This window comes from Trichosurus vulpecula, chromosome 3 (assembly GCF_011100635.1).
Source record: "Trichosurus vulpecula isolate mTriVul1 chromosome 3, mTriVul1.pri, whole genome shotgun sequence".
In the NCBI taxonomy this organism is placed as follows: domain Eukaryota; kingdom Metazoa; phylum Chordata; class Mammalia; order Diprotodontia; family Phalangeridae; genus Trichosurus; species Trichosurus vulpecula.
This window is the reverse complement of record NC_050575.1, coordinates 42519425-42547206: the sequence shown is the minus strand read 5'-3', so window position 1 is coordinate 42547206 and position 27782 is coordinate 42519425. Positions and strand designations below refer to the sequence as shown.

Here is a 27782-nt window from a genome sequence, read left to right as displayed (position 1 = left end):
GGGGTCACAAAGAGTTGGACACAACTGAAAAATGGCCGAATGACAAAAAGTGTTTCAATAGCTTCTCAGACAGGGCATGAGAAGGATGGCTTTAAGTTCTGATAGAACCAGCTACTGGTTAGGCTGAACCATAGGAGGAGATATATCAAGTTGGAAAAGGAACGTAAACTCAGCAGGCATTGTACAAGTCTGATTCTGTACAGAGCCTCCAAAAGATAGCTATGTTAAAACCTTCTTTAGAATATCAAGCACAGCAAAGTGTCAAGGTCTTAGAAACTTGCAGTCAGGTTGGAGTAGAGATATTTGGATGTTAGCTATAGCAGGCACAGATTTGGATACTGTTTACGCAAAGCATTTATTGATTAATGTGGTGAGTCCAGTGCAGTAACAGAGATACTGAGACTCATTTCTCAGTTTATTAACAATGATATATATATATAGCTTTTAATAAAGTTAGTCAAACTGGCGCACTCAATCAGGTCAGCTACTCTGATGAGAAAAGAAAAACCCTTTTTGTTGAGAAGCAGGAAAAGGGTTCTGGGTGGCTGGGGAGTATTACAACTGGCTACAGTTGGGAAAGGTGAGTTGGCGATTTTGTCTTTCTGACAATCGTCAATTGCTTTATGGGCTTCATAATGTGTAATGTTGGCTAGGAGATCAGAACCACCCAGGTTGATCTCCAAGAGGGATCAGACCTCCCAATTTCACTAGGATGGAGGAATTGTGTTTTGAGGGAAGGCTCCAGCTTAAGCTGGTTGTTTGTTTACAGGAAACAGACAGATGTCCCAGGGGCTATTTATAGAAAGTGATCTCATCTTTCCTTTTCTACCACTCCTTTAAGCCAATTCAGAGTGGGAGAGAAACCATTTTTGAACTGGGTGAGTTCAGGCAGATGCTAAAAATCAATACGGCATAAAATCAATTACATTGTAAAATCAATACAGTAGAAACCAGAGCAAATATTAATTTCTATTCTTATCCAGTTACAACACAAAGCTAAGTTTGAGGGGAGGTCATAAGCACTTTCAGAAGCCTATACTGGAAGTCAGGGGCATATAGCTTTTTCATTGTTGCCCCAAGGAGATCTAAGATTAAGCATCTCCTCTGAAGAATGAACAAAACAGGATATAAGTACAAAGACTAGAACCATCCCTGTGCACAAAGAGCTTACCTTTTTAGTGGGAAAGATAAGTACATATAAAGTATAGACAGAATAAATACAAAATTAATAAATAAAATTATATACTCTTCTATAAGTGTATACATATATACACATATATGTAGATAGAGATAGTTATTAGATATAAAGTAGTTTGAGGAGAACATTCTATGGAATGCCTACTGTGTGAAACTTTTCCTGTTTCCCCAAAATGACAGTTCTCTCCCTTCCTAAGTTGTATTTATACTTTTTATGTCTGCTGTATAAATTTACATACATATGCATATGTGTGTATATATGTATCAACTTAAACATATGTGTGTGCATATGTACACACAAACACATGTCTCCTTGGTTATAGTATAAATTCCCTGAGAGTAGGCAGTTTTTAGTTTTTTAATCTTTGTATTGCCAGCCCTTACCACAGTTCTTGGCAAGTAATAAGCTATTAAAATTTACTCGTTGATTGATCATTGCTATCACTATAATGCCTTTAAGCACAGTCTAGTCTAGTGTTTTACTCTCTTCCCCTGACTCACTGGTCAAGGTGGTGGGGGAGTACTCATTGTTCTACATTGCCACTCCAGACTCTCCCTCTCCTGTCATTAATATCCTCTCTTCCTTTAAAGTTCATGCGATCCATGTTTACCACCCATTTTTCTGATAACCAAAATTTTGTTAGCCACTGTCTGCTGACCTCCGAGACACTCTTTTTCTGTCTATCATGAGATTAGTTACTAGCTTAGTTTTCCTCTTTTCCCTGACCCTTGCCTCTGTAGTAGGGGACTCCAATGTGCATGTTGATACTCCCTTAAACACCCTTATGTTCCAGATCCTTAAATTGCTCTTTTCCCATGAAAAAATCTAATTTCTCCACCATACTTCAGCTATACACAGAGATAGACATACTCTCGATCTTATGATCATTTACAAATACTCCATCTTCTTGTTTATAGATTCTGAAATTCCCTTGTCTGATCTTACTCTGTTATCATTCTGCCTCCCCTTTGCCTTTCAACCCAAATGATTTATTTTGTCTTCACCATGACCTCTATTCCCTTGGCCACTCAGTTCTTCTCCCAGATCATCCCTGCTACATTGGCTATACTTTTCTCCTTTGTTATACTTTGACCTCTTAGTGAATCAGTTTATCTGTACACTGTTTTCTTCTCTTGAATCCCTTGCCAATTATTCTATCACTGATCTTGCTCTTCCAAGCCTCAGTACTGGATTGCCCCCTCCTTTGTTCCTAGTCATGTACTATTGAACATAACTGTAGGAAATCATGGAACCATGCTAACTGCATCCACTACAGACTTAATCTAAATAACCTCATATGTGATATCACTACAGCAAGGCAATCTTTTTACATTTTCCTAATTAACTTATTATCCCACTCACCATTATGACTTGTTCAGACATTTTCATCAACATATTTCTTTTTGACTAAAACTTTTTGGGGGAAACATTTTGAACTGAATAGCTATTCTCTGAAACCTAAGCTCTGTTTGAAGAAATATGTAAATATCTACTTAATGCTTATAGCAACATCTTTGTAAATATGTTTTTTTAAAAAATTCATATGTTTATTATTTTAAGTTTATATCTGTCATACTCTATCACAATTTTAAGTTTCACATTGGGGACATCAGGCTAAGATAGTGATAGAAGAATTTCTGTTAATGTTATATTTGATTCACAGATTCTTATTGTTTGTGGTGGATAACAATTTTATTAATGCTTAAAATTATGTAAGAATACCGAATTTATTTTATTTATTGTGTTCATTTATTTTAAATTTAAATGTAAAAAAATTATAGAACAGCTATGTACTATAACTACAATTTACTCTTTATTTTTTTCTTATAAAGACCGAAATTACTGAAGATCCTGAAAAAGTTTCGACTGTTCATCTCCAACTTGGTTTACCACTGATTTTTATTCTTAGTCAACAAGCCACCTATGAAGCTGATAAGAAAACTGCAGAAATAGTCGCTTGGCGCCTCCTAGGAAAAGCAGGAGTCACATTATTGTTAAAGTATTGTAAAATTTGATTACTTTAAATCAGAATGTTTTCATGTATAAATTTAAAACATTTTACAAATGGTAATCCTCGTGACTTATATATTAATTCAAAACCATAACAAATAGAGATAAACTAACAGCTATTTAGATAAACTCTCCCTACTAATTAGGTAAAAACCTAATGTTAAAAATATGCATATGCTACCTGCTACAAAGGACTTCAAAAAAAGTTTTATGAGGACATTTGTGTCATTTGTTAATAATCTTTCTCATAATAATTAGGCATTGCTTACAATGGCATTAATTAGACTTACTCTTTGTTGAATCTAGGAATAACTGCTCTTTATATGAAGTGATTTAAAGATTAATTTCCATTTTGAAACAGGGACTCCTCAGATTTGAATATTCCAGCTCATACCAATGTGATCTTCAAAAGAGCAGAAGAGGTTAGTCTTTATTATTCTGAAATTTTGCGTATTTTTCACTATGGGTAATAGAGAAATGTATTCAAGTTCATTGATATTGTTTTTTAGGTCAATTAAATTCTTTTTCATTAAAAAAATTATAGATCTGTAATTTAAATCATCTCATATCAACAGAGTATCTGTTACCAAGTTCAATTTGTTAGTAGGGCCTTTGGGAAGTCTCATTGTATTGATTGTTGTTTCCTCATTACAACAATTAATATACTTGACTAAACTCTAGTAAGTTGTTTTAATTGGTGTAAATATCCTTTCCTTTCATCTATTTCCCATCTTTAGTCATAATTTAATTCATAAGTAGGTCAAGTTGAAGTTATTTTTATTATGTACCATGTGTTCCTCTTCATTTTATAGATTTATATCTTTTTGATCTTAGGTTTGCAATACAGAGCTGATTCTAGAATGACTCAATCAGTAGTGGTTCATTTTTTGTCTTTTTAAACATGATCAGTTTCATTTTGGAGGATGGTTTTCGCTGCTCATCATGTCCAGTGCCTTCCAGTTCTTTTCTCGGTTTCGTGCTTAACCCTTTTATTTTTTCCTCAAGAGCTCTCCATCAAAATCCCTAAAGCAGTTATTCAAAAATTATTCTTAACTTCTCAAGCTATATCCCTTACAATATCCCCATTCCTCTTAGTAGAGCTTATACTTCCCTGAAAAATTTGAAACCATCTATTGAAAGCTTCCTCTCAGCCACAGTTCCACATTCCAGATTATCTCAGCACCATACTCCACCTTCTCTGCCTTTGTTCTAGCCTTGTAGGATGAGGTAGCTTTTCTCTACTTGTGTCTTTGATCTCAACCCCTCCCATCTCTAGGGGTTTCCTTCCGTCCATTCTCCCCCCACCCCCAATCATTCCTTCTTCTAATTTTTATTTTCTCTTTATCTATTGGCTCATTCCCTACTGTCTTCAAATATGTTCAAATACTTCCCCCATTATTTAAAAGCAAGCAAACTTGACTCTCTTCTCCCTTTCAGAGTCAATTCCTACTTTTTAAAAAATTTAGTCTATTTATTTATTTTAAACATTCTTTTTAAAAATTTTTGAGTTCCAAATTCTCTCCTTCCTACTCCTCCCCCACCCATTGAGAAGGCAATATCTCAGTTATTTTTGTGAAATCATGTAAAACATTTCCATTAAATTAGCCATTTTACCAGAAAAGAAAAAGCAAAAGGCATAAAGAAAGTAAAAAATGTATGCTTCATTCTGCACTCAAAGTTCACCAGTTCTCTCTCTGGAGGTGGATAGCATTTTTCATCATTCATCCTTTGGGATTGTCTTGGATCATTGTTTTGAACAGAGTAGCTAGGTCTTTCACAATTGATCATCCTTATAATATTACTGTTACCATACACAGTATTCTGCTGGTTCTGCTAGCATCAGTTCATACTATTCTTCCCAGGCTTTTCTTTGTTTTTTTTCCTCTTGATAATATGTTATTTTTCCCCAATTACATGTAAAGACAACTTTTAACATTTATTATTTTTTAAAAATTTGAGTTCCTGTGCCCAAAGGGCTGTAAAAATGTGCATACCTTTTGATCCAGCAATACCATTTCTAGGTCTGTATCCCAAAGAGATCATGAAAATGGGAAAAGGAACCACATGTACAAAAATATTCATAGCAGCTCTTTTTGTGGTGGCAAAGAACTGGAAATTGAGGAGATGCCCATCAGTCAGGGACTGGCTAAACAAGTTGTGGTATTTGGATGTAATGGCATACTCTTGTGCTATAAGAAATGATGAACAGGCAAACTTCAAAAAAACCTGGGAAGACTTATATGAATTGATACTGAGTGAAGTGAGCAGAACCAGGAGAACATTGTACACAGTAACAGCCACAGCATGTAATGACTAACTTTGATAGACTTAGCTATTCTCAGCACTACAAGGACCTAAAACAATTCCAAAACGCTCATGATGGAAAATGCCATCCACATCCACAAAAAGAAATATGGAATCTGAATGAAGATGGAATCATAATACTTGCTTTCTTTCTTTTAGTTTTGTTTTGTTTCTTTTTTCTCATGGTTACTCCCATTTGTTCTAATTCTTCTATGCAACATAACTAATGTGAAAATATGTTTAATAAGAGTGTATATGTGGAACCTATATTGGATTGCATGCCAATGGGGGGGTGAGGGAATGAGGGGGAGGTGAGGGAAAGGCAGAAAATGTAAAACTTATGGAAGTGAATGTTGGAAACTAAAAATAAATAAACTTAACCATATATATATTACATACATACATACATACATACATACATACATACATACATACATACATATATATATGTATATATAAAATTGAGTCCCAAATTTTCTCCCTCCCTACCTTATCTACCCCTTCCCTAAGACATTCAGTTCCTGTTTTTAAAAAAAGCTATCCACTCTTTTTGCCTCAAAATTTCTCACTTCTTCATTGCTTTTCAACCCCCTGCAGTCTGAATTTTGACTTATTAACTCAACCAAAAGTCTCGATTCATCTCTTTCTTAATTTCTAAATGTGATGGCCTTTTTTAATCCTCATCCTTCTCAACCTCTTTACCCATTGTGACACTCTTGACCCTCCCTTTCTCCTAGCTATTTTCCCTTCCCTGAGATGATGTCCCTAATACAACTCTTTTTCCTGGTTCTCTTCTCTGTTTTTTTCTGTTCCTTCTCATTGTCCTTTGCTTGATCATTATCCACATCCTGACCCCTTGCGGTTGGTATAATCCTAAGGATTCCTCTTTTCTTTCTTTGTACCCTCTCACTAATTTCATCAGCTCCTATAGGTTCAATTATAATTTCTATGCAGATAACTACCTAGTCTCTCTCCTGAACTTCAGTCCTACAACCTTAACTGCCTATTGAATATTTAGAACTGGATGTCCCTTAGGCATTTCAAATTCTGTGTATCCAAAGTTGAAAATATTCTTTTGCCAAAATCCCATCCTTCCTAGCTTCTCTATTTTTGATGAAGCTGCCATTTTTCTTCCATGACCTACTTTGGGAGAACAAGTTCCCTTTAGATGCCCATCAATTGGGGAACGTCTGAACAAGTTGTGGTATATGATTGTGATGGAAAATTATTGTGCTATAAGGTCTGTAGCTCTTCTTACTTATTGCAGTAGCCTCTTAATTGAGCTCTCTGACTCACTTTTCTCTTTCTTCTGATCTATCTTCCACATAGTTCATAAAATGATATTCCTAAACCAGAGGTCTTTTCATGTCATTCTCTGTTTAGGAAACTCCAGTGGCTCATTATACCTCTAGGGTAAAATAAAAATTATTTTATTTGACATTTAGAATCCTTCACAATCTGACTGCAACCTACTTTAAAATTTTTCTTTTTTATTATGAACTTTATCAGTGAATATGAACATTATAATAAGCAAAGGACTGCATATGACACTGAAGTTCCATAAGATTTTATACAGTTTATTTTTAAAGGGAATATTAAATTTATCATGATAGTAACAAAACTCCCCTGCTTCTCTTTTCCTTTCTGTACTTCTTTTCTCTTCTGTTTTTAAACATTTAATTAACATTTTCTTCCTTTTTTGTGGATATTTTTCATTACTCACCAGATTCTAACCCCCTTCCCCCAATATAAGCCTTCCCTTAAAACAAGTAAGTATGGTCAAGCAAAACAAATAAGCACATTGGTAATGTCCCTTTTTCTGAACCTCTAGTCCATCACCTCTTTGCCAAAAGATGGGAAGCATGCGTCATCATCAGTCTTAAGTCTTTATTGATAATTGCATTGTTCAGAGCTCTTGAAGACTTTCACAGTTATTTTTACTTTACATTATTATGGTCATCACATATTCTTTTGATTTTGTTCATTTTACTCTGCCTTAGTTCATACAAGTCTTCCCATATTGCTCTCAATCTGTTATATTCATTATGTCTTATAGATCAATAATATTCCATTACATTCATATGAGAGGCAGTATGGTGTAGTGGATGAGCCCTGAAAAGCTAGATTTCAGTGACTCCTCTGATGCATACTGGCTACAAATTGCCAAGAAGGTATTGACCTGCTTTGGTAGAAGATTTTTCCTATATCAGTGAAATCACAATTCTAGTCTCTATTTATATTCATGTGGCAGTTTATTCAGGCATTCACCAATTGATGGCTACCCACTTATTTCCAGTTCTTTGCTATAACTAAAAGTGCTAATATACATATTTTTGTTGTATAAATACTTTGTCTTAGCAGGTGATTCCTAAATATACATATCCCCGATCTCCTAAACTCCAATCCTTCATATTAGACATTTTAAGCCAGACAACCCCATAAACAAAAATTCATCATATCCAAAACAGAACTTATTTTCTTTACGCCCAAGCTCTTTCCTGTTCTGAACTTCCCTATTCCTGCTGGTTATCCAAGTTCATAATGTTGGTGTCTTTCTCAATTCTTTGCTCTTCCCAAATACCCAGTCAATTGCCAAATGTTATTCTTTTGACGTGAACAACATTTCTTGCATTTGACTTCTTTCAACTCACATGGCCAACACCTTAGTTCAGGCACTCATTACCTCTCCTCTGCACTCTTCAATCTCACTAATATTTGTTTCCTTGCTTCAAATCATTCCCCATTCCAATCCATCCTCCACATAGCTGCCAAAGTGATTTTCCTAAAGCAGAGGTCAGGCTATGTAACTCACTGAACTCCAGTGGACCCCTGTTTTCTCCAGAATTAAGTATAAAGTGCCCCCTTTGTGGGGGGATTTAAAGCTTTTCAAAATCTGGTTCCCTCCTATGTTACTCTTCCACATACTCTGTAATCCAACCATACTGGCCTATTTGTTCTTCTTGATGCACAGTTCTCCATTTCTCATCTCTCTGATTTCACACTGACTGTCCTCAATGTCTGAAATACTCTGCTTCCTCACCTTTACTTGATTCCCAAGAAAACCCCAAAACAAAAATGCCCATCACGGTTTCGAAACCTAAATACTCCGAAATATAAGCTCTAGGACCACTACTGCTTGTCAAATGCTTTGAACTCTTTAAGTAGTTCTTTCTTGGTGGTTGGCCATTCTCTATTCTGTTTTGGATGCCTAGTTTATTCCATATACTCAACTTGTCCTGTCCTTTTTATTTTGTATACTGTAATACTACAATTATTTAATTTCTTAAGCTCCCGCTATCTAATCTGGCATGATCAATCCTAACCATATTTTCTACCCCAGCACAGACTTTACCACATGAGTGGGTGCTACATTTAGTGATTGAGATCCATTTCCAAGGTAGAAATGAAAGAGGTTAATCATAAATAATTTTAGAGTAGCCAACTTGTAAACTCCTTTAGAGTCTCAACATCAGTACCATTAGGTTTATAGCTGTAACATAATACACGATAATCATGACAAATTTCCATCTTTTGTATGCATTAAACTCACATGAAGATTTTCTAAAAGTTCTCCAATTATGTTTTCCTCTTATTTTTCTAAGTTTCCTAGATAACCTTAGAGTTTATTAGCTGCTTTTTCTTTCTTTTTGACAAAGTGGGTAAATTTGTTCTTAAAGATTTTGCAGAGGGGGTGGAACCAAGATGGCAGAGTAAAGGCAGGGACTCACCCGAGCTCTCCTCCAAATACCTGTAAAAATGACCCTAAACAAATTCTAGAGCAGCAGAACCCACAAAAAGAGAATGAAACAAATTTCCATCCCACGACAACATGGAAGGTTGACCAAAAAGGTTTGTTGCACCAGGCCGAGAGGACTGCAGTCTAGTGCTGGCTGTGCTAGCACAAACCAGGTGCCAGCAAACCTGGAGCAGGCCTTAGAGGACTGAATCACTGGCAGCTGTGGAGGTTTCCAGACTTCTTAGCCCACAGAGGCCAAAGAAAACTTAGAAGGTCAGTAGGAAAGGTCTGTCAGATCTGGGTGAGACAGGAGTGCCACATAGCCCCGGCTCTAGCAAACCAGAAGCAGACCTTGGGAGTGACTGAGTCAGTAATGGCAGCTGTGGCAGCAGTGGCAGTGGCTGCTTCCAGAGCTCTCAGCCCACAAATGGTAAGAGGATTGAACAGCTAGCCAGAAGGCGATAACAGGGGTCTCTTTCTAGCACTGAGGCAGGACTCTGTTGCTTTGCCCATACTTGGATTTGGGTCACAGGCCTTGGTGGCAGTCCTGGGGTTAGAAGGAGCACTGGCATAGCAGAGCTTGTGGCAACAGTGGAGGGGAGATGCTCCACACAGTTCCAGGGCAGAAAAGAGTGGTTGTGGTCACTCACAGACCAGAGTGTAGGCCAGGAGAGGAGTAAACAACTCTCTTTAGATCAAATCACATTGGAAGAACTGAAAACTTAGAGGTCCCTAGAAGTGTTTCTGAAAACAGCTGCACAAAACCCCTGAAGCTTGGAGTATGTTCTCCACACTGGAAGCAGAGCCTTACGTTAACAAAAAGTTAAAAAGTAAAGTAATGGGCTGGGAAAATGAGAAAACTACAGAAAAAACTCAGACTATAAAAACTTACTTTGGTGAAAGGAAGATCAAAACATACACTCAGGAGACAACAAAGTCAGAGCTCCTATATCCAAAGCCTCTAAGAAAAATTGGTCTTAGGCCATGGAAAAGCTCAAAAAGGATTTTTTAATTAGAGTTTTTATTTTTATTTTGCAACACTTAGTTCTACATGTTCTTGAGTTTCAAATTTCTTTCCCTTCCCTCCCCTCCCCCCTACCCCCCAAAGTGGCATGCAGTCTGATATAGATTCTGCATAACCCTTCGTATTAAATTTATTTAGACAATAGTCAAGTTGCAAAGAAGAATTATGACCAGTGGAATGAATCATGAAAGAGAAGAAACAAAACCAAAGAAGAGGAGGAAAACGAGAGAGCAAATAGTTTGCCTCAGTCTGCATGCAGACTCCACAGGTTCTTTCTCTGGATGTAGCTAGCTTTTTCCATCATGAGTCCTTTGGAGCTGTCTTTGAGCCTTGTATTGCTGAGGAGAGCCAAATCTGTCAAAGTTAGTCATCACAGAATAAATATGGCTGTGGTTGTGTACAATGTTCTCCTGGTTCTGCTCCTCTCACTCAGTATCAGTTCATATAGGTCATTCCAGGTTACTATGAAGTCCATATCTTCCCCATTTCTTATAGAACAATAGTATTCCATTATCACAACTTATTCAGCCTTTCCCCAATTGATGGGCATCCCCTTGATTTCCAATTCTTTGTTACCACCAAAAGAGCTGCTATAAATATTTTTGTACATACAGGTCCCTTTCCCACTTGTGTGACCTCTTTGGGATAAAGCCCTCGGGGTGGTATTGCTGGGTCAAAGGGTATGCACATTTTTATAGCCCTTTGGGCATAATTCCAAATTGCTCTCCAAAATGGCTGGATCTGTTCACAATTCCACCAACAATGTATTAATGTTCCAATTTTCCCACATCTTCTCCAGCATTTATCATTTTTTGGTTTTGTCATTTAGCCAATATGACAGGAGAGATGTGGTACCTAAGTTGTTTTGATTTGCATTTCTCTAATCAATATCAATTTAGAGCATTTTTTCATATGCCTATAGATATCTTTAATTTCTTCCTCTGAAAACTGCCTGTTCATATCCTTTGACCATTTCTCAATTGAGGAATGGCTTTATTCCTATAAATTTGGCTCAGTTCCCTGTATATTTTAGATATGAGGCCTTTATCAGAGACACTAGTTGTAAAGATATTCTCCCAATTTTCTGCTTCCCTCCTAATCTTTGTTTCATTGGCTTTGTTTATAGAAAAACTTTTCAGTTTAATATAATCAAAATTATCCATTTTGCATTTTGTAATGCTCTCTATCTCTTGTTGGGTCATGAATTCTTCCCTCTCCCATAGATCTGATAGGTAAACTATTCCATGCCCTCCCAAATTGCTTATAGTATTATCCTTTATTCCTAAATCATGAACCCAGTTTGACTTCATTTTGGTATACAGTGTAAGATACTGGTCTATGTCCAATTTCTGCCCTACCATTTTCTAATTTTCCCAGCAGTTTTTGTGGAATAGTGAATTCTTAGCCCAGAAGCTGGATTCTTTGGGTTTATTAAAGAGTAGATTACTATAGTCATTGACCTTTGCGTCTTGTGTACCTAACCTATTCCACTGATCTGTCACTCTGTTTCTTAGCCAGTACCATGTAGTTTTGATGACTGCTGCCTTACAGTACAGTTCGATATCTGGTATGGGTAGGTCACCTTCCCTAGCATTTGTTTTCATTAATTCCCTTGATATTCTGGACTGTTTGTTCATCCAGATGAATTCTGTAATTATTTTATCCAGCTATGTAAAATAATTTTTTGGTTGTTTAGTTGGTATGGTACTGAATAAGTAAATTAATTTAGGTGAAGTTGTCATTTTTATTATATTAGCTCAGCATAACCATGAGCAATGGATGTTATTCCATTTATTTAGATCTGACTTTATTTGTGTGAAAAGTGTTTCGTAATTGTGTTCATATAGGCCCTGGCTTTGTCTTGGCAAATAGACTCCCAAATAATTTATAGTGTCTACAGTAACTTTAAATGGAATTTCTCTTTCTATCTCTTGTTGTTGGGCTTTGTTAGTAATATATAGGAATGTCAAGGATTTATGTGGGTTTATTTTATATCCTGCAACTTTGCTAAAGTTGTTAATTATTTAGTTTTTTACTTGAATCTCTAGGATTCTCTAAGTAAGTCATCATATCATCTGCAGAAAGTGATAATTTTGTTTCTTCTTTGCCTATTCTAATTGCTTCAATTTCTTTTTCTTCTGTTAATGCTAAAGCTAACATTTCTAGTACCAAATTGAATAATAGGAGTGATAATGGACATCCTTGTTTCACCCCTGATGTTATTGGGAATGGATCTAGCTTATCCCCACTACATATAATGCTTGCTTATGGTTTTAGGTAGATGCTATTAATGATTTTAAGGAAGACTCCATTTATTCCTGTGCTTTCTAGTGTTTTTAATAGGAATGGGTGTTGTATTTTGTCAAAAGTTTTTTCTGCATATATTGAGATGATCATGTGGTTTCTGCTAGTTTTGTTGTTGATGTGATCAATTATGCTGATAGTTTTCCTAATATTGAACCAGCCTTGCATTCCTGGAATAAATCCTACCTGGTCATAGTGTATTATTCTCCTGATAAGTTGCCGCAGTCTTTTTGCTAATATTTTATTTAAAATTTTTGCATCAGTATTCATTAGGGGTTTCTTTCTCTATTTTGATTCTTCCTGGTTTAGGTATTAGTACCATATTTGTGTCATGAAAAGAATTTGGTAGGACTCCTTCACCTATTTTCCCAAATAGTCTATAAAGTATGGGAATTAATTGTTCTTTAAATGTTTGATAGAATTATTTTTAAAAATTTATCATATTTTTTCAGTGAACAAAAATTTGTTTTATTTTCTCTCCCTCCCCCCTTCCTTCACCCCCAACCCAACACTAAAAAGAAAATCCTTGTTACAAATGTTCATAGTCTGGGAAAATAAACTCCTGAATTGGCCTCACTCAAAAAATATGTCTCAATCTGTATTCCTCCTGTCAAAAGAGGCGGGTAGCATGTCTTTCAAAAATGTTTAACTTGACAGTGTTGTTGTTATTGTATAAATTTTTCTCCTGGTTCTTCTCACCTCACTAGTTCATTCATGTCTTCTCAGGTTTCTCTGCTCCTTTCATCATTTCTTAGGGCACAATAATATCCTATCCTATCCATATACAATAATTTGCTTAGCCATTCCTAAGTTGATGTGTACTCCCATAGTTTCCTCTTTTTGCCCTCAGAAAGCAATATGCATACAAATATTTCTATACGTATGGCTTCATTTCATCGATCTGTTTGCAGTGGAGTCTTAGCTGCTAGATGTAAGCATTCAATTTTTGGCCAAAAACCTGTCATTTCTTTATTATATAAACTAGCATCCAGAAATAATTTTTTTTCAGAAACCACTAGAAATATATCAACTCCTTCCCAAACATACCTTTTTATGCCTTTAGTGAGTAATGTAAAAAACACTACTTTTTTTGGCCAGGGTCATCTTTATCAGTTTCTTGTAATGTTTTACAAATTCTTTCTGGCAGTATCATTTATCCCTATGTGAAATGCCAAAAGTGGGTAATGATTGTTGAATTGGAACTCCCTTGGAAAACAGCAAAGCCTGCTAAATAGCTAACTTAGCACTCTCTCAGCAGGTAGTTACTAGTCATTATTAATTATTTTTTTCCCTCTGATTCTTATTTGATGATACTTCTCCTGTAAAGTCACATAATTATTCTTTTGAGGGTCTATATACTATTCTAGGTGCTTGGGATACAAATATAAAAGCAAGACAATCTCTACCCTCTAGGAGCCTACATTCTATTAGAGGCTATAGCATGTTCAGAGATAGTGATGCCCCAACAGATGTTTCTATAGTAATACAGTTTAGATGATGAGCCTATTTCACCTCACTTCCTTTTAGGAGAGTGGGTGGAATTGATTCTCTATGACCATGCCTAGCTCTTCCCTCTGGGACTTCAACTTAGGGCATGACCTCTTGAGGCCTCTTCTTCCCCTTTCTTGACCTTGGGTAGAGAAAATCCATAGCCCTCTGGTTCAAGACAGTTTATCTGCTTGGAGATAATGAGGTTGGTTTATGAGAGTTTTAATCTAGGACAAAAAGTTCTAGTTTATCCTTGGCTTTCTCTACTTGCAAAACTAGAAATTTATAAATAAAATTCACATAATGTTCTGAGCCCCTGGTACTCATTTGATTGCCAAATCAGAAAGGTCATATCCTAGACAATTCTTTGAATTTGATGTAATCAATTATTTATAGGTCTTTACTTCTCCCCAAACATATTATTTGTAGTAAAAATGCCAACCATGCTGCCTGTTGTATAGCAGGTGAAAAATGAAATGTCTGAGGAAACAAATATTCAAGCTTTTGAGCATTTTGATTTATTAATCAATGCCAATTGCCTAACAAATTGGGACCAAGTTTCTTCTTCAGCTAAGGGCTGGACCCTGAATACAGAGGGAGACAGACTTTTAAAATTGATTAAAAACAATTAGTCAAATAAGGATGATCTGTAAACAGTCAAATATACATGGAAACAGTTGCTGATTTATCAATATGGTGCCAGTTTTCAGAAAAGATATGAATTGCTTGAGATTTACAGTTCTGAGAAAATTCCTTGCATCAATCTTTGGATCTTACTGAGTTTCTTGTCAGTACAACCTTCCTAGGTCCTTAGTTAAGGGTCTCCAATTAGCAGGTAGAGGTGGTCCAGTTTCCCAACAATGCAGGACTAGGTTCAAACAATACAATAATGTTTTCTCCCAGTTTCCGTAATTGCATAAGATTTTCTCATGGGACAGAATTTGGATTAGACCTATAATTGAATAGAAAGAGAGCTGAACTTGCTCCAGAATTGAGTCACAAGATAGAGTCAATGTGGTTCACTCAATTCCCACAATTAACCACTTGCTATCCTCATCCCCTCAGTTACTTCAGATGCAAGCAATAGTGAAACAGAAGGGAGAAACAGTAGAGTAAATTCACTGTCTAAGAGATTCCTCTGATTAGGTATAATTTAGTCACTTCCTGCTTGATTCTCCCAATAAGCCGAGTGATGAGTCAAGGAAGGGAAAATGCTTCAGCTGTTAAGAGGCTTAGAATCAGTATCCTAGAAGGCATCCTTTATCTGCTGTTATTGCTCCTCCTAAATGTCACTTGCAAAATAAATACAAGGATTTTTTTTTATTTTGGGGGTTTTTTTTAAGGTAGAGGGAGCATTAACAACTGGGCAGAACCAGGGAAGTCTTCTTGAGGAATAGACGTAGTCTAATGGTCTTTAAAGGAAAATACAAAATTCTCCTTACTTTTTACTTTCTGGAAGCATATCCTTATCCTCTTATTCAGAGGTTCCCAAATGGCCTACTTCCCCCTTATGAAAAAAATTTATTCAATGCCCCTCTGGAAATCTACTTTCTTCTTTAACCCTTTAACTTTTTTTTTTTGAAATTTTCATCATTTCAAAAAATATACAAATTTTTTTTCCAAAATGATGCATCTTAAATTTAGTAATTTATTGTAAATTTGTAGTTTTTCCTGCATTGAAATTTTGATGATGCAATAGTATCATATTGTAAACAAATCATCACAGGCACATATTCCTGCTGATTCAATGCTGGACTTCCTGACATGTGCAACACACTTGTCTACTAACACTCACTTGTTAAGACCTGTCTGTGGACTTGACCACTGATTGGTTATAACTTGGATTTTGTTTGTTTATGTGGAAAAAAATGTAATCACTACGATTCTAACTCTGTTACACAACAGATGAAACCTGTATGAATGGTTTTTCAAAATTTTCTTCTCTTCTTTCCTTATGCTTCCACTGCTTCCTTATTTTTAGTCAATGCCTCTCAATTGCACCTGAAGCTACTGCTGCCCCCCAGATCCTTCTAGCGCCCCCCAGGAGGGTGGTATTGTCCACTTTGGGAGCCTATGCTCTTATTGATTGTACCCCATGTGATATTGTGCTAGGTATAAGTACTACTTATTTGTTGTTATTCTGTCATTTTCCAATTGTGTCCAACTCTTTGGGAGCCCATTTGGGGGTTTCTTGCCAAAGATACTGGAGTGTTTGGCCATTTCCTTCTCCAGCTCATTTTACAGATGAGGAAATTGAGGCCTCAGGGTAACATAGCTAGGAAGTGTTTAAGGCCAGATTTGAATACAGGAAGATGAGTCATCCTGACTCCAGGCCTGGCACTCAGTCCACTGTGTCACCATACTGCTTGTTTATAGAACTATAATACTCAATATTACATTGCTAGGGTCTTCATTTTTTTATATAATATTTCCTGGGACAAGACTATTTTATTCAACTAGCTTTGATTATCGATTAGCGTCCCTACCCAAGTTAACCTGTTCTCAATCTTTTTGAATCCTCCTGGCTGTCTTGTCAACAAATGTGATAAAGAGGTCATGCATATGTCCATAAAAATTGATGATTAATGGAACAGTGCCAGCCTGGAGGTTTGTCTTTAATAGTATATCAGATTTTGTCCTTGAGCCTCTTCTGTTAAACTGTTTAATCAGTGACTTGAATGCTTTTTAAAAAAATATTGTTTGTGAAACTGAGATTCTATTTGAATTTTCTGGTAAATTTTTTAAAATTAGAGTTTGTAGACAATAAAAGTTTTGTATTAAATAGATAAAATATGTAGGTTTTTTTACTTTGCTACACATTTAGTGGTAACATACTACCTATTTGGCATGAATTTAAAGGAACTCTTAATTATGTGAATGTTTTAATATTTTTAGGGAGTACCAGTCGACTTCTTGGTTTTACATGATGTTAACTCAATAATATCCCGGGTGGAAAATAATATACCTATCCAAAATAATGAGCTAGCTAAGGACTATGAAGAAGGTGAAATGGAGACTCTAAATCTAGGTAATGCTTATCATGATTTTTTTTATCATACTAAAATTTGCTATTTATTAATTTTCTGTCATGAAATATACTCATATTTAATCCTGTGCACCACTTACAGAAATCTGAAAAAGTAAGTCATTTAAAAGTCAATAGTTATGAAATTACTGTACTTTTCACTATTATATTGGTCAGTGACATCCAGGCTCAGGATATATGATTTAATTGAGCATCACTTCTTTTGGGCTTCTGGCTTCTTCCACAGTCTAGAAACTTCTGCCTGTTTGTTGGCAAAAATTTCCACCTGCTAGTATGCTCTAATATTTTATTTTAATCTTTTAAATTATAATATCTCATATATAGTACATTGCTTTAAGGTTTACAAAGAGCTTTTCATACGTTATCTCAGTTGATTCTCACTACAGCCCTTTGAAGTAGGTGCTAGTATCATCTCTCTTTTAATTACAAGGAAACTGAAGCCAAGAGAGTTGCCCAGGGTCACACAGCTAGGAAATATCTGAGGTGGAATTTTAACTCAGGTCTTCCTGACTTTAAAAACATTTTAAAATATTTTTATTATTTGGTATTTAATTTTCCCCAGTTATATGTAAAACAATTTTTAGCATTTGTTTTTAAAAACGTTGAGTTCCAAGTTCTCTCCCTTCTTCCCTCCCCACCTCCTCCACCTCACTGAGAAGGCAAGCAATTCCATATAGGTTATATATGTTTAGTCATGCAAAACATATACATAGTAGACATGTTGTAAAAGAAAACATAGACGAAAAAAACTCAAGAAAAATAAAGTAAAAAAAAAGCATGCTTCAATCTATATTCAGATACCATGAGTTCTCTCTCTGGGGATGGATAGTATTTTTTATCTTAAGTCACGGATCATTGTATTGCTGAGAATACCTAAGTCATTCACAGCTGATAATCTTACAATATTGCTGTTACTTTGTTCTCAGTACATTTCACTTTGCATCAACCCATGCAAGTCTTTTTTTAAAATTTTATTTAATTTATTTAATATATTTAGTTTTCAGCATTGATTTTCACAAGAGTTTGAATTACAAATTTTCTCCCCATTTCTACCCTCCCACCCACTCCAAGATGGTGTATATTCTGGTTGCCCCCTTCCCCAGTCAGCCCTCCCTTCTGTCACCCCACTCCCCTCCCATCCCCCTTTCCCTTCTTCTCTTGTAGGGCAAGATAAATTTCTATGCCCCATTGCCTGTGTATCTTATTTCCTAGTTGCATGCAAAAACTTTTTTTTTTGTTTTTGAACGTCTGTTTTTGAAAACTTTGAGTTCCAAATTCTCTCCCCTCTTCCATTCCAACCCACCCTCCCTAAGAAGGCAAGCAATTCAACATAGGCCACATGTGTATCATTATGTAAAACCCTTCCACAATACTCATGTTTTGAAAGGTTACCTATGTTTTGCTCTTTCCTAGCTTATCCCCCTTTATTGAATTTTCTCCCTTGACCCTGTCCCTTTTCAAAAGTGTTTGTTTTTGATTACCTCCTCCCCCTGTCTGCCCTCCCTTCTATCATCCTCCTTTTTTATCTTCTTCGTCCTTCTTTCCTGTGGGGTAAGATACCCAGTTGAGTGTGTATGTTATTCCCTCTTCAGGTCAAATCTGATGAAAGCAAGATTTACTCATTCCTCCTTACCTGCCCCCTCTTCCCTTCCTACAGAACCGCTTTTTCTTGCCACTTTTATGCAAGATAATTTACCCCATTCTATCTCTCCCTTTCTCCCTCTCACAATATATTCCTCTCTTATCCCTTAATTTGATTTTTTTAGATATCATCCCTTCAAATTCAACTCACCCTGTGCCCTCCCTCCCTCTCTCTCTCTCTCTAAATATATATATATATATATATATATATATATATATATATATATATATATATATATGTATATATATATACACACACACACACACACACACATACATAGACACACGCATATGTATACACACACACACACACACACACACATATATGCATATTCCTTTCAGCTACTATGATACTGAGGTCTCATGAATCATACGCATCATCTTTCCATGTAGGAATGTAAACGAAACTGTTCAACTTTAGTAAGTCCCTTATGATTTCTCTTTCTTGTTTACCTTTTCATGCTTCTCTTGATTCTTCTGTTTGAAAGTCAGATTTTCTATTCAGCTCTGGTAGTTTCACTGAGAAAGCTTGAAAGTCCTCTATTTTATTGAAAGCCCATATTTTGCCTTGGAGCATGATACTCAGTTTTGCTGGGTAAGTGATTCTTGGTTTTAATCCTAGCTCCATTGACCTCCGGAATATCGTATTCCAAGCCCTTCATTCCCTTAATGTGGAAGCTGCTAGATCCTGTATTATCCTGATTATTTTTCCACAATACTCAAATTGTTTCTTTCTGGCTGCTTGCAGTATTTTCTCCTTGATCTGGGAGCTCTGGAATTTGGCGACAATATTCCTAGGAGTTTTCCTTTTGGGATCTTTTTGAGGAGGCGATCTGTGAATTCTTTCCATTTCTATTTTACCCTCTGGCTCTAGAATATCAGGGCAGTTCTTCTTGATAATTTCTTGAAAGATGATATCTAGGCTCTTTTTTTGATCATGGCTTTCAGGTAGTCCAATAATTTTTAAATTCTCTTTCCTGGACCTATTTTCTAGGTCAGTGGTTTTTCCAATGAGATATTTCACATTGTCTTCCACTTTTTCATTCCTTTTCTTCTGTTTTATAATATCTTGATTTCTCATAAAGTCACTAGCCTCTACTTGCTCCGATCTAATTTTTAAGGTAGTATTTTCTTCAGTGGTCTTTTGAACCTCCTTTTCCATTTGGCTATTTCTGCCTTTCAAGGCTTTTTGGAGCTCTTTTGCCATTTGATTTAGTCTATTTTTTAAGGTGTTGTTTTCTTCAATTTTTTTCAGTATTTTTTTGGTTCTCCTTTAGCAAGTCATTGATTTGTTTTTCATGGTTTTCTTGCATCCTTCTCATTTCTCTTCCCAATTTTTCCTCTGCTTCTCTAACTTGCTTTTCCAAATCCTTTTTGAGCTCTTCAGTGACCTGAGAGGAGTTCATGTTTTTCTTGGAGGTTTTTGATGTAGGCTCTTTGACTTTGTTGACTTCTTCTGGCTGTATGTTTTGGTCTTCTTTGTCACCAAAGAAAGATTCCAAAGTCTGAGACTGAATCTGAGTCCGTTTTTGCTGCCTGGCCATGTTCCCAGCCAACTTCCTTGACCCTTGAGTTTTTCGGCGGGGTACTGAAGAGTAAAGAGTACTTTGTTCCAAGCTTGAGGGGATGCACCATTGATTTCAGAGCTATTTCCACACAGCCAACTCTGCCACACCAGCACTCCTCCTTCCCCAAGAACTGCCAACCCGGACCTGATGCAAATCTTAAGCAGGCTCTGCACTCCTGCTCTGATCCACCACTTAATTCTTCCCACCAGGTGGGCCTGGGGCTGGAAGCAACTGCAGCTGTAGTTCTGTAGCTGCACCACCCCTGCTGCCTCCCGGGGCGGTGGCTGAACCTTGAACTCTTTTCAGTCTGTCCCTGCAACTTTTCCCACTAACCTTCTCTGTTGTCTTTGGTGTTTGTGGGTTGAGAAGTCTGGTAACTGCCACAGCTCACTGATTCAGGGCGCTCTGCCTGTTCTGCCTGGCTCCTGGTCTGGTTGGTCCTGCTGCCGCCCACACTGGGCTCTGCTCCACACCACTCTGCTCCCAGCTCCGTGTGCAATAGACCTCATCCAGCGACCATCTAGGCTGTCCTGGGCTGGATCCCTGCTTCCCTCTGCTATTTTGTAGTTCTGCAGTTCTAGAATTTGTTCAGAGCCATTTTTTATAGGTTTTTCGAGGGACCTGGCGGGGAGCTCACACAAGTCTCTGCTTTCTAGCCTCCATCTTGGCTCTGCCCCTTCAACCCATGCAAGTCTTTTCAGGTTTTTCTGAGAGCATCTTGCTCATAATTACATACCACAACTTATTCAACCATTCCCCAATTGATGGGCATCCCCTCAATTTCTAATTCTTTTTTTAAATAATTTTATTTATTTTTAGTTTTCAACATTCACTTCTACAAGATTTTGAGTTTCAAATTTTCTCCCCTTGTTTCCCTGCCTTCACCCCAAGATGGGGTGTAATCTAATAAAGGCTATACAAATACATTCAATTAAAACTATTTTCACATTAGTCGTGTTGTAAAGAAGAACCAGAACCAATGAGAGAAACCATGAGAAAGAAAAAACCAAAAAAGAGAGAGCAAATATTATGCTTTGATCTCCATTCAGACTCCATAGTTCTTTTTCTGGACATGTATAGAATTTTCCATCATGAATCTTTTGGAGTTGTCTTAGATCCTTTCATTGCTGAGAAGAGCTAAGTCTGTCAAAGTTAGTAATTGAACAATGCTGTTGTTGCTGTGTACAGTGTTCTCCTGCTTCTGCTCACTTTACTCAGCACCAGTTCGTGTCAGTCTTTCCAGGTTTTTCTGGTCTGCCTGCTCATCATTTCTTATGGAAGAATAGTATTCCATCCCTCTCATATACTGCAACTTGTTCAGCCATTCCCCAATTGATGGGCATCCCTTCAATTTCCAATTCTTGGCCACCACAAAAAAAGCTCCTATGAATATTTTGTGCATATGGGTCCTTTTCCTATTTGTATGATCTCTTTGGGATACAGACCTAGAAGTGGTATTGCTGGGTCAAAGGGCTTGCATGATTTTATAATCCTTCGGACACAGTTCCAAATTATTGTCCAGAATGGTGGGATCAGTTCACAACTCCACCAACAATGCATTAGTGTTCCAATTTTCCCACATCTTCTCCAGCACTTATCATTTTCCTGTTTCATCATACTAACCCATTTTGATAGGTTTGACGTGGTACCTCAGAGTTGTTTTGATTTGCATTTCTCTAATCAAAAGTAATCTAGAGTATTTTTCATATGGTTATAGATAGCTCGAGTCCTGGAGATCTAGTATGGCTAGCCACCTGTCCTTGCATTTCTTTTCATTAATTCCCTTGATATTCTGGACCTTTTGTTCTTCCATGTGAATTTTGTTTTAATTTTTTGTAGCTCTATAAAATAATTTTTTGGTTTGTCACTGAATAAGAAAATTAATTTAGGTAGAATTGTCATTTTTATTATGTTGTCTCTTGCTGTTGGGCTTTGTCAGTAATATGTGGAAGTGCCGATGATTTGTGTAGGTCTATTTGATATCCTGCAACTTTGCTAAAGTTGTTTATTATTTCAGGTAGTTTGTTACTTAATTCTCTAGGATTCTCTAAGTATATCATCACATCATTGGCAAAGAGTGATAGCTTTGCTCCTTCTTTGCTTATTCTAATTCCTTCAATTTCTTTTTGTTCTTTTATTGCTAAAGCTAAGCTTTCTCATTTCAACCAGCTGGAATTCATTTTCTACATATCTTGTTGAATGGTTATGTTAGGCTGGTTCTAAACTAGTCTACTAGGTTTGGGCTACGAGAGAAATGAAACAACCAAGACACAGGTCAATTCAAAGAAAACAAGGTTTTTACTTAATAACCTACATAAAAGATACAAAAGCAATTTAAGGATAAAAGGTTCAAGGTCACACAGGGTTTGGGTTTGACATAGCTCTCCTTGCCACCCATGATCTTTCTGAGTATGTCTTAGAAAGGAAGAGTTAAGTCTTCACAGAAAGAAAATTACATTAAATCTAAGCAGCAGTGTGCTGTCAACTTCAGAGTCTTATATATTTTTGGGGAGATGGTGGGGAATACCACATCAGCAGAGAAAACCTACTCTAGGTTGCCAGATGTATTTCCCAGCTCTATCTCATTGCCTCATATGGCTAAATGAGATGACATGGAACTGGATTAGGTTCTTGAGCAAGAATAGGCTTAAGTTGAACAAGCTGAATTATGCCATAAGGCTGCAGGCTTCATCCACTTTAGGGAGTGAAAGCTTTACATTTTGTAGTGGCATACCTATTGTCCAGACTACAGATTTGTGTGGTGGAATGGATCTGTTATAGAGTCCATGCCCAGAGTTGAACAAAAGAAAAAGAATGGTTTACATTGCCTTTGGAAACTGCAAAATTCTTTTAACGATCCCGTGTTTCCCCTTGAAACAAAAGCCCATCCTTTTAATACCAGTTGTCTTTTGGTTTTGTTGTATGTTTGTGAATCATGAAACACTACAGTCTCCAAAGAAGTGAAATTGAAGATTATCCAAAAGACAATAGAGAGTTGCATAGTGGACATAAGTTGGCTGCAACTCATTATTAACAAGAATGGCAGTGAAGAGGTAGTATAAATGATAGTGTCAAAGAAATGTGTAAGTAAAAAGAGAGAGAGGCTGCATTTCTTAGGAGAGCAAAGAATAACTGGTAGAAGACCCCCAATGTCCACTAACATCCTTATGATGTCAGGGGAAAATGAAGAAGGCCCCTAACACATAGGATGATTTCCCTCTGGCGAATTTATGGAAAGACTTGGAGAAGAGTTACATATGATGGGCAGGCATGGCAGGTTGGAATCAACATTGTTGTACAGAACAACCCTACTGATGAGATTACAGGTCCATCTGGTTATTGAGTACTTAATTGTAGATTAATATAGCTTTATTAACAACAAAGTAGCATTGTAAATAGCTTAATGTAAAAGTTAAAGCATTGTTGCTGGATTCCACATGCTACCATTAAAACCAATCTCAATTTCTGGGTCATGGATAGGCTTATGTAAATTGAAGATCTAGACCCTTGAAGAAGTGTCTAAATTATCACATATTTTACCTTAGATCAATATGAATTCACAAGTTTTTACTATATTAATAAGCTTTTATGTATTTGCTTTTGAGATTAACTTTAGAACTTTTTTATTTCACCTACTATTTCATTCTTTTAAAACATTATAGGTATTCAGGATGATCAAGTGGTCGAAACAGTTTACAGAGACAGAAAGAGAAATTTACCTTTGGAACTGATAGTAGAACTAACTGAGGAGACATTTAACAGCATAATAATGAATACTTCTAGCAGCATAATATTATTTTATGCTAATTGTAAGTATACCATTCAAAATAAAAATTTTATTTCAAATTTTAATATTGAAAGTATTTTTATTTAATATTTTGAATGTAACTAGAAATAAAACAGAATAGCTTTCATATTTTCTAGATATTTTATTTTTTCAAAATGTTCAATTATGTCTTCAAACCCATCCAGTGTTTAAAAACATCCTAAATACATTTATAGTCTAAAGCCTTATTTTTTCAAAAAGTTAAAATTAGTTATTAAATAGAACAAATTATCTAAGAAATTTGGGGAATACTTTTATAATTTTGTTAATATATTTTTGTGTTAGAGTTCTGTGTAATTGATAAATAAGACAAGTTGTAGATTTGATAGAAGTATGCTATTTAAATTTTGAGAAAAAAAGTAATTCATCTATTTTTCTATTATCAAGGACAATTTGATATACTCAGTATTTATTTGCCTTTAACTTTTGGAATTTTCCAGAAAGTATTAGAATTTTAAAAAACATTTATGCAATTTAAGAAGTAACAATTTGGTTGAATAACAGTACTTTAACATGTTTTTAAAATGCATTGGTAATAACAAGATATTCCTTGGTAATAAAATAAAATACACCTTTAAGAATATAATTATAAACAATGCAATAACTGTTCAAATACCATATCTATATTGTCATCATACGTGTATCTATATACATATAGATACACATACCTATTTTTTTTTCTGTGTGCAGGGGAAGCGGTGTCCTTGGCATTTTTGCAATCCTATGTTGATGTGGCAATCAAATTGAAAGGTATAGTACTGTGTTGTAATAATTTCTAACAAGACTGTACAGTTTAACAGAAAGCCCAAGACAAACATAAGCACGCTATGATTATATCCCCATAACTAAATTGATGGTAGGAAAATTCTTTTACAAAGATGCTATTCAAAATCATTTCAGTATATAAACATGGCTTGCTAGAAATGAAGTACTTCATTGTATCTATCAACTACTCTATTTGAATGACCAAAGAAACCTGTAGTCATTATATGCCCAAGGTTGTATAGGCATCCCTTCATAAGCATATATATATATATATAAAAATACACACACACATGCACACACATGTATGTATACACACATATACATATATACACATACATACATATATACACATACATACATACACATATATATTAATAGTCAGGCTCTTTGGCTTTATAGTACGTGGCTCAAATCACAATCTACAGGGGAAAGAACTTGATTAAACAGATCTAAGCTGTGCTTTATCCAAAGGATTTTGTGTTTTGTTGAACCCCTTAAAAAACAAAGAATGCTCTGTTTTATATTGTTATTATTATTATATTAAATATTATATACAACTATAATTACTAATATGACAAATACATTTATTAAGAATTATTAATATAAGTATTTCATTATTAGTAACAATATTATTAACAAGCATGTATTTGTTATTAAATAGCCATGAATTGTAAAATAGTAACATGATATAAAGTCAGATTGACCACACCATACTAAATACAAATACTAGGAATTTATGACTGTTGTGGTAACAGAGTAGCCCTTTGGCACACAGGTCTCTGCACTCTTGAGTCTCTGTTTGATTTATTCTTGCCTTTCCTTTGTATTGTATCCTTTCTGCTGTTGCCAGTATTGCCAGCTTCCAGCAGTGATTAGGGTAGGTAGTGAAGTTTTGAGGGTTTTTTTTAACCTTTTGGTTTCTGATATGTTGACTCTGTCCTACCCCCCACATGAAAAAATACTCACTGTATACATTTTGTATATACATAGTTATTTGTATGTTGTGTCTCTCATTAAAATGTGAGTTCCTTCAGAGCAAGGACCCTGGTTTTGCATTGCTTTGTACCCCCGGTGCTTAGCACAGTGACATGTTGGCGTGCGAAGGGGAAGAGAGTTGAGATGAAGGGGATGCTTGGTAATGATAGAGCAAGGACTCTAGAGAGCCCCCTGAGAAGAAAGAATGAGGTCCGAGCTGAATGAGGAAAAGAGTGTGGGGATTTGTAATGTGAGAGGCCATTTTGGATTGATTAGGAGATGAGTTTACTAGGTAGTTTTTACCACCACTCTCAGTAATGGGGATTATAGGAGACCTAGAATTTGCTAACCATGATGGCGACGTTGATGATGGTGGCGGTGATAGCAACAATAACTAGCATGTGTGTATCACTGTGAGGTTCACAAAGTGTTTCACATAAATGGGTGTCATTTGATCCTTACAACAGTCCTGGGAGGTGGGCATTATTGTTATACCCGTTATACAGAAGAAGAAACCAGGGCTAAGAAAGGTTAAGTGGCTTGCACAGCATCATACAGGTACTAAGAGTCTAAGACTAGATTAAGTGTTTGAGGCAGGATTTCAACTCATATCTTCCTGATTCCCAAGTGCAGAAGTTATTATTCATTCCTCTATCCAGTGTGCTGCCTAGCTACTGTAGACAGAGAAATAGCAGTCGATTGGGACTCGCCTTCTCGGTGCCTATGATAAAGGAAGGCAGAATGGTTCTTTATTCAAACACAAGGAACTAGGGGTCAGGGAAGCAAGGACTTTGGGCCTAGTGTCCTGATATGGAAAGTGGGGCTAATTATAGTACCTATTTTAAGGGGTTGTTGTTAGAAACAGACAAGATGGTGTATGTAAAACACTTTGCAAATGTTACAATCCTGTATTAATGTGTTGTTGTTATTATTGTAAGTATATGCAAAATATTTATCATGCTTGCTAGGTGTGGGTGTTCCACAGTTTTTGTCCAAGGCCTTCATTTCTTCTCCTTCTATGCTCTTATAATAGTCAACTTTATGTGCATAACTCACCAATCTATATATACAGCCTGGGCTTTCCTGTTAGCTTCAGCCCCACATCACCAGTTGGTCTATTAGATTATATTTGGATGTTCCTGGCAGTCCCAGAAACTTCTCAAACTCAACATGTACAGAACAGAGCTTATTACCTCCCTTTCACCCTACCCCCCCCCAAAAAAAAATTCTGCCTTCTTCTAAACTTTCCTATTTCTGTAGAAGGCATTACTATTTTTTTGGTCTTTTAGGTTTGTAACCTCAGTGTTATCTGTAACTTTTTACTCTCCTTTACCTCATATATATCCAATCCACTGAATCTCTTGATTCTCTTTCTCTCTTCTGATAGGTATCATCTTAGTTCAGACTTTCTTCATATCTCACCTAGGTTAACTTAACTAGGCTTTCTGCCTTAAGGGTCCCATCACACCAGTCCATCTAGTCCATTTTACACTACTGCTAAAGTGATTTTGCTTAAGCATAGGTATGACTGTGTCCCTCTCCTACTTGATTAATTCCAGTGACTCCCTGTTTCCTCTAGGATCAAATATCAACTCCTGCATTTATCTTTTAAAGCCCTACAAGACAGACCTAGTCTTTCTAGCCTCATTTACATTACTCCCTATCCTGACCTTTGCAGTCCAGCCAACATTTAATAAAAGATTTACTTAGCCATAATATAGAAAGCATATTCAACAAAGATGTAGAAGCCCTTTTCTTACCCCCTTTGCCTTTGTACTGAAACATCTTGACTGCTCTGCTGTTAAGTAAACAGTGTGTCAGTGTTGGATCCATAGTCCCCAGAGCCAGTCAGATCTTAAGGATAATTTCAGTTCCTCTTAAGGAAAAGCTGGCCTAT

At 36.2% G+C, this 27782-nt stretch overlaps 1 protein-coding gene across 2 annotated transcripts in view; it reads left to right on the top strand.

Moving 5' to 3' along the window:
* The window catches only part of TXNDC16 (thioredoxin domain containing 16), a 139498-nt gene that overhangs the window by 60987 nt on the left and 50729 nt on the right, over positions 1-27782 (top strand). For both annotated transcript variants that reach the window (XM_036751968.1, XM_036751967.1), the window contains exons 9-13: positions 3031-3197; positions 3570-3630; positions 16960-17092; positions 23982-24128; positions 24836-24895. In XM_036751968.1, coding sequence (XP_036607863.1) covers positions 3031-3197; positions 3570-3630; positions 16960-17092; positions 23982-24128; positions 24836-24895 — 568 coding nt within the window. The remainder of the gene's footprint in view (positions 1-3030; positions 3198-3569; positions 3631-16959; positions 17093-23981; positions 24129-24835; positions 24896-27782) is intronic.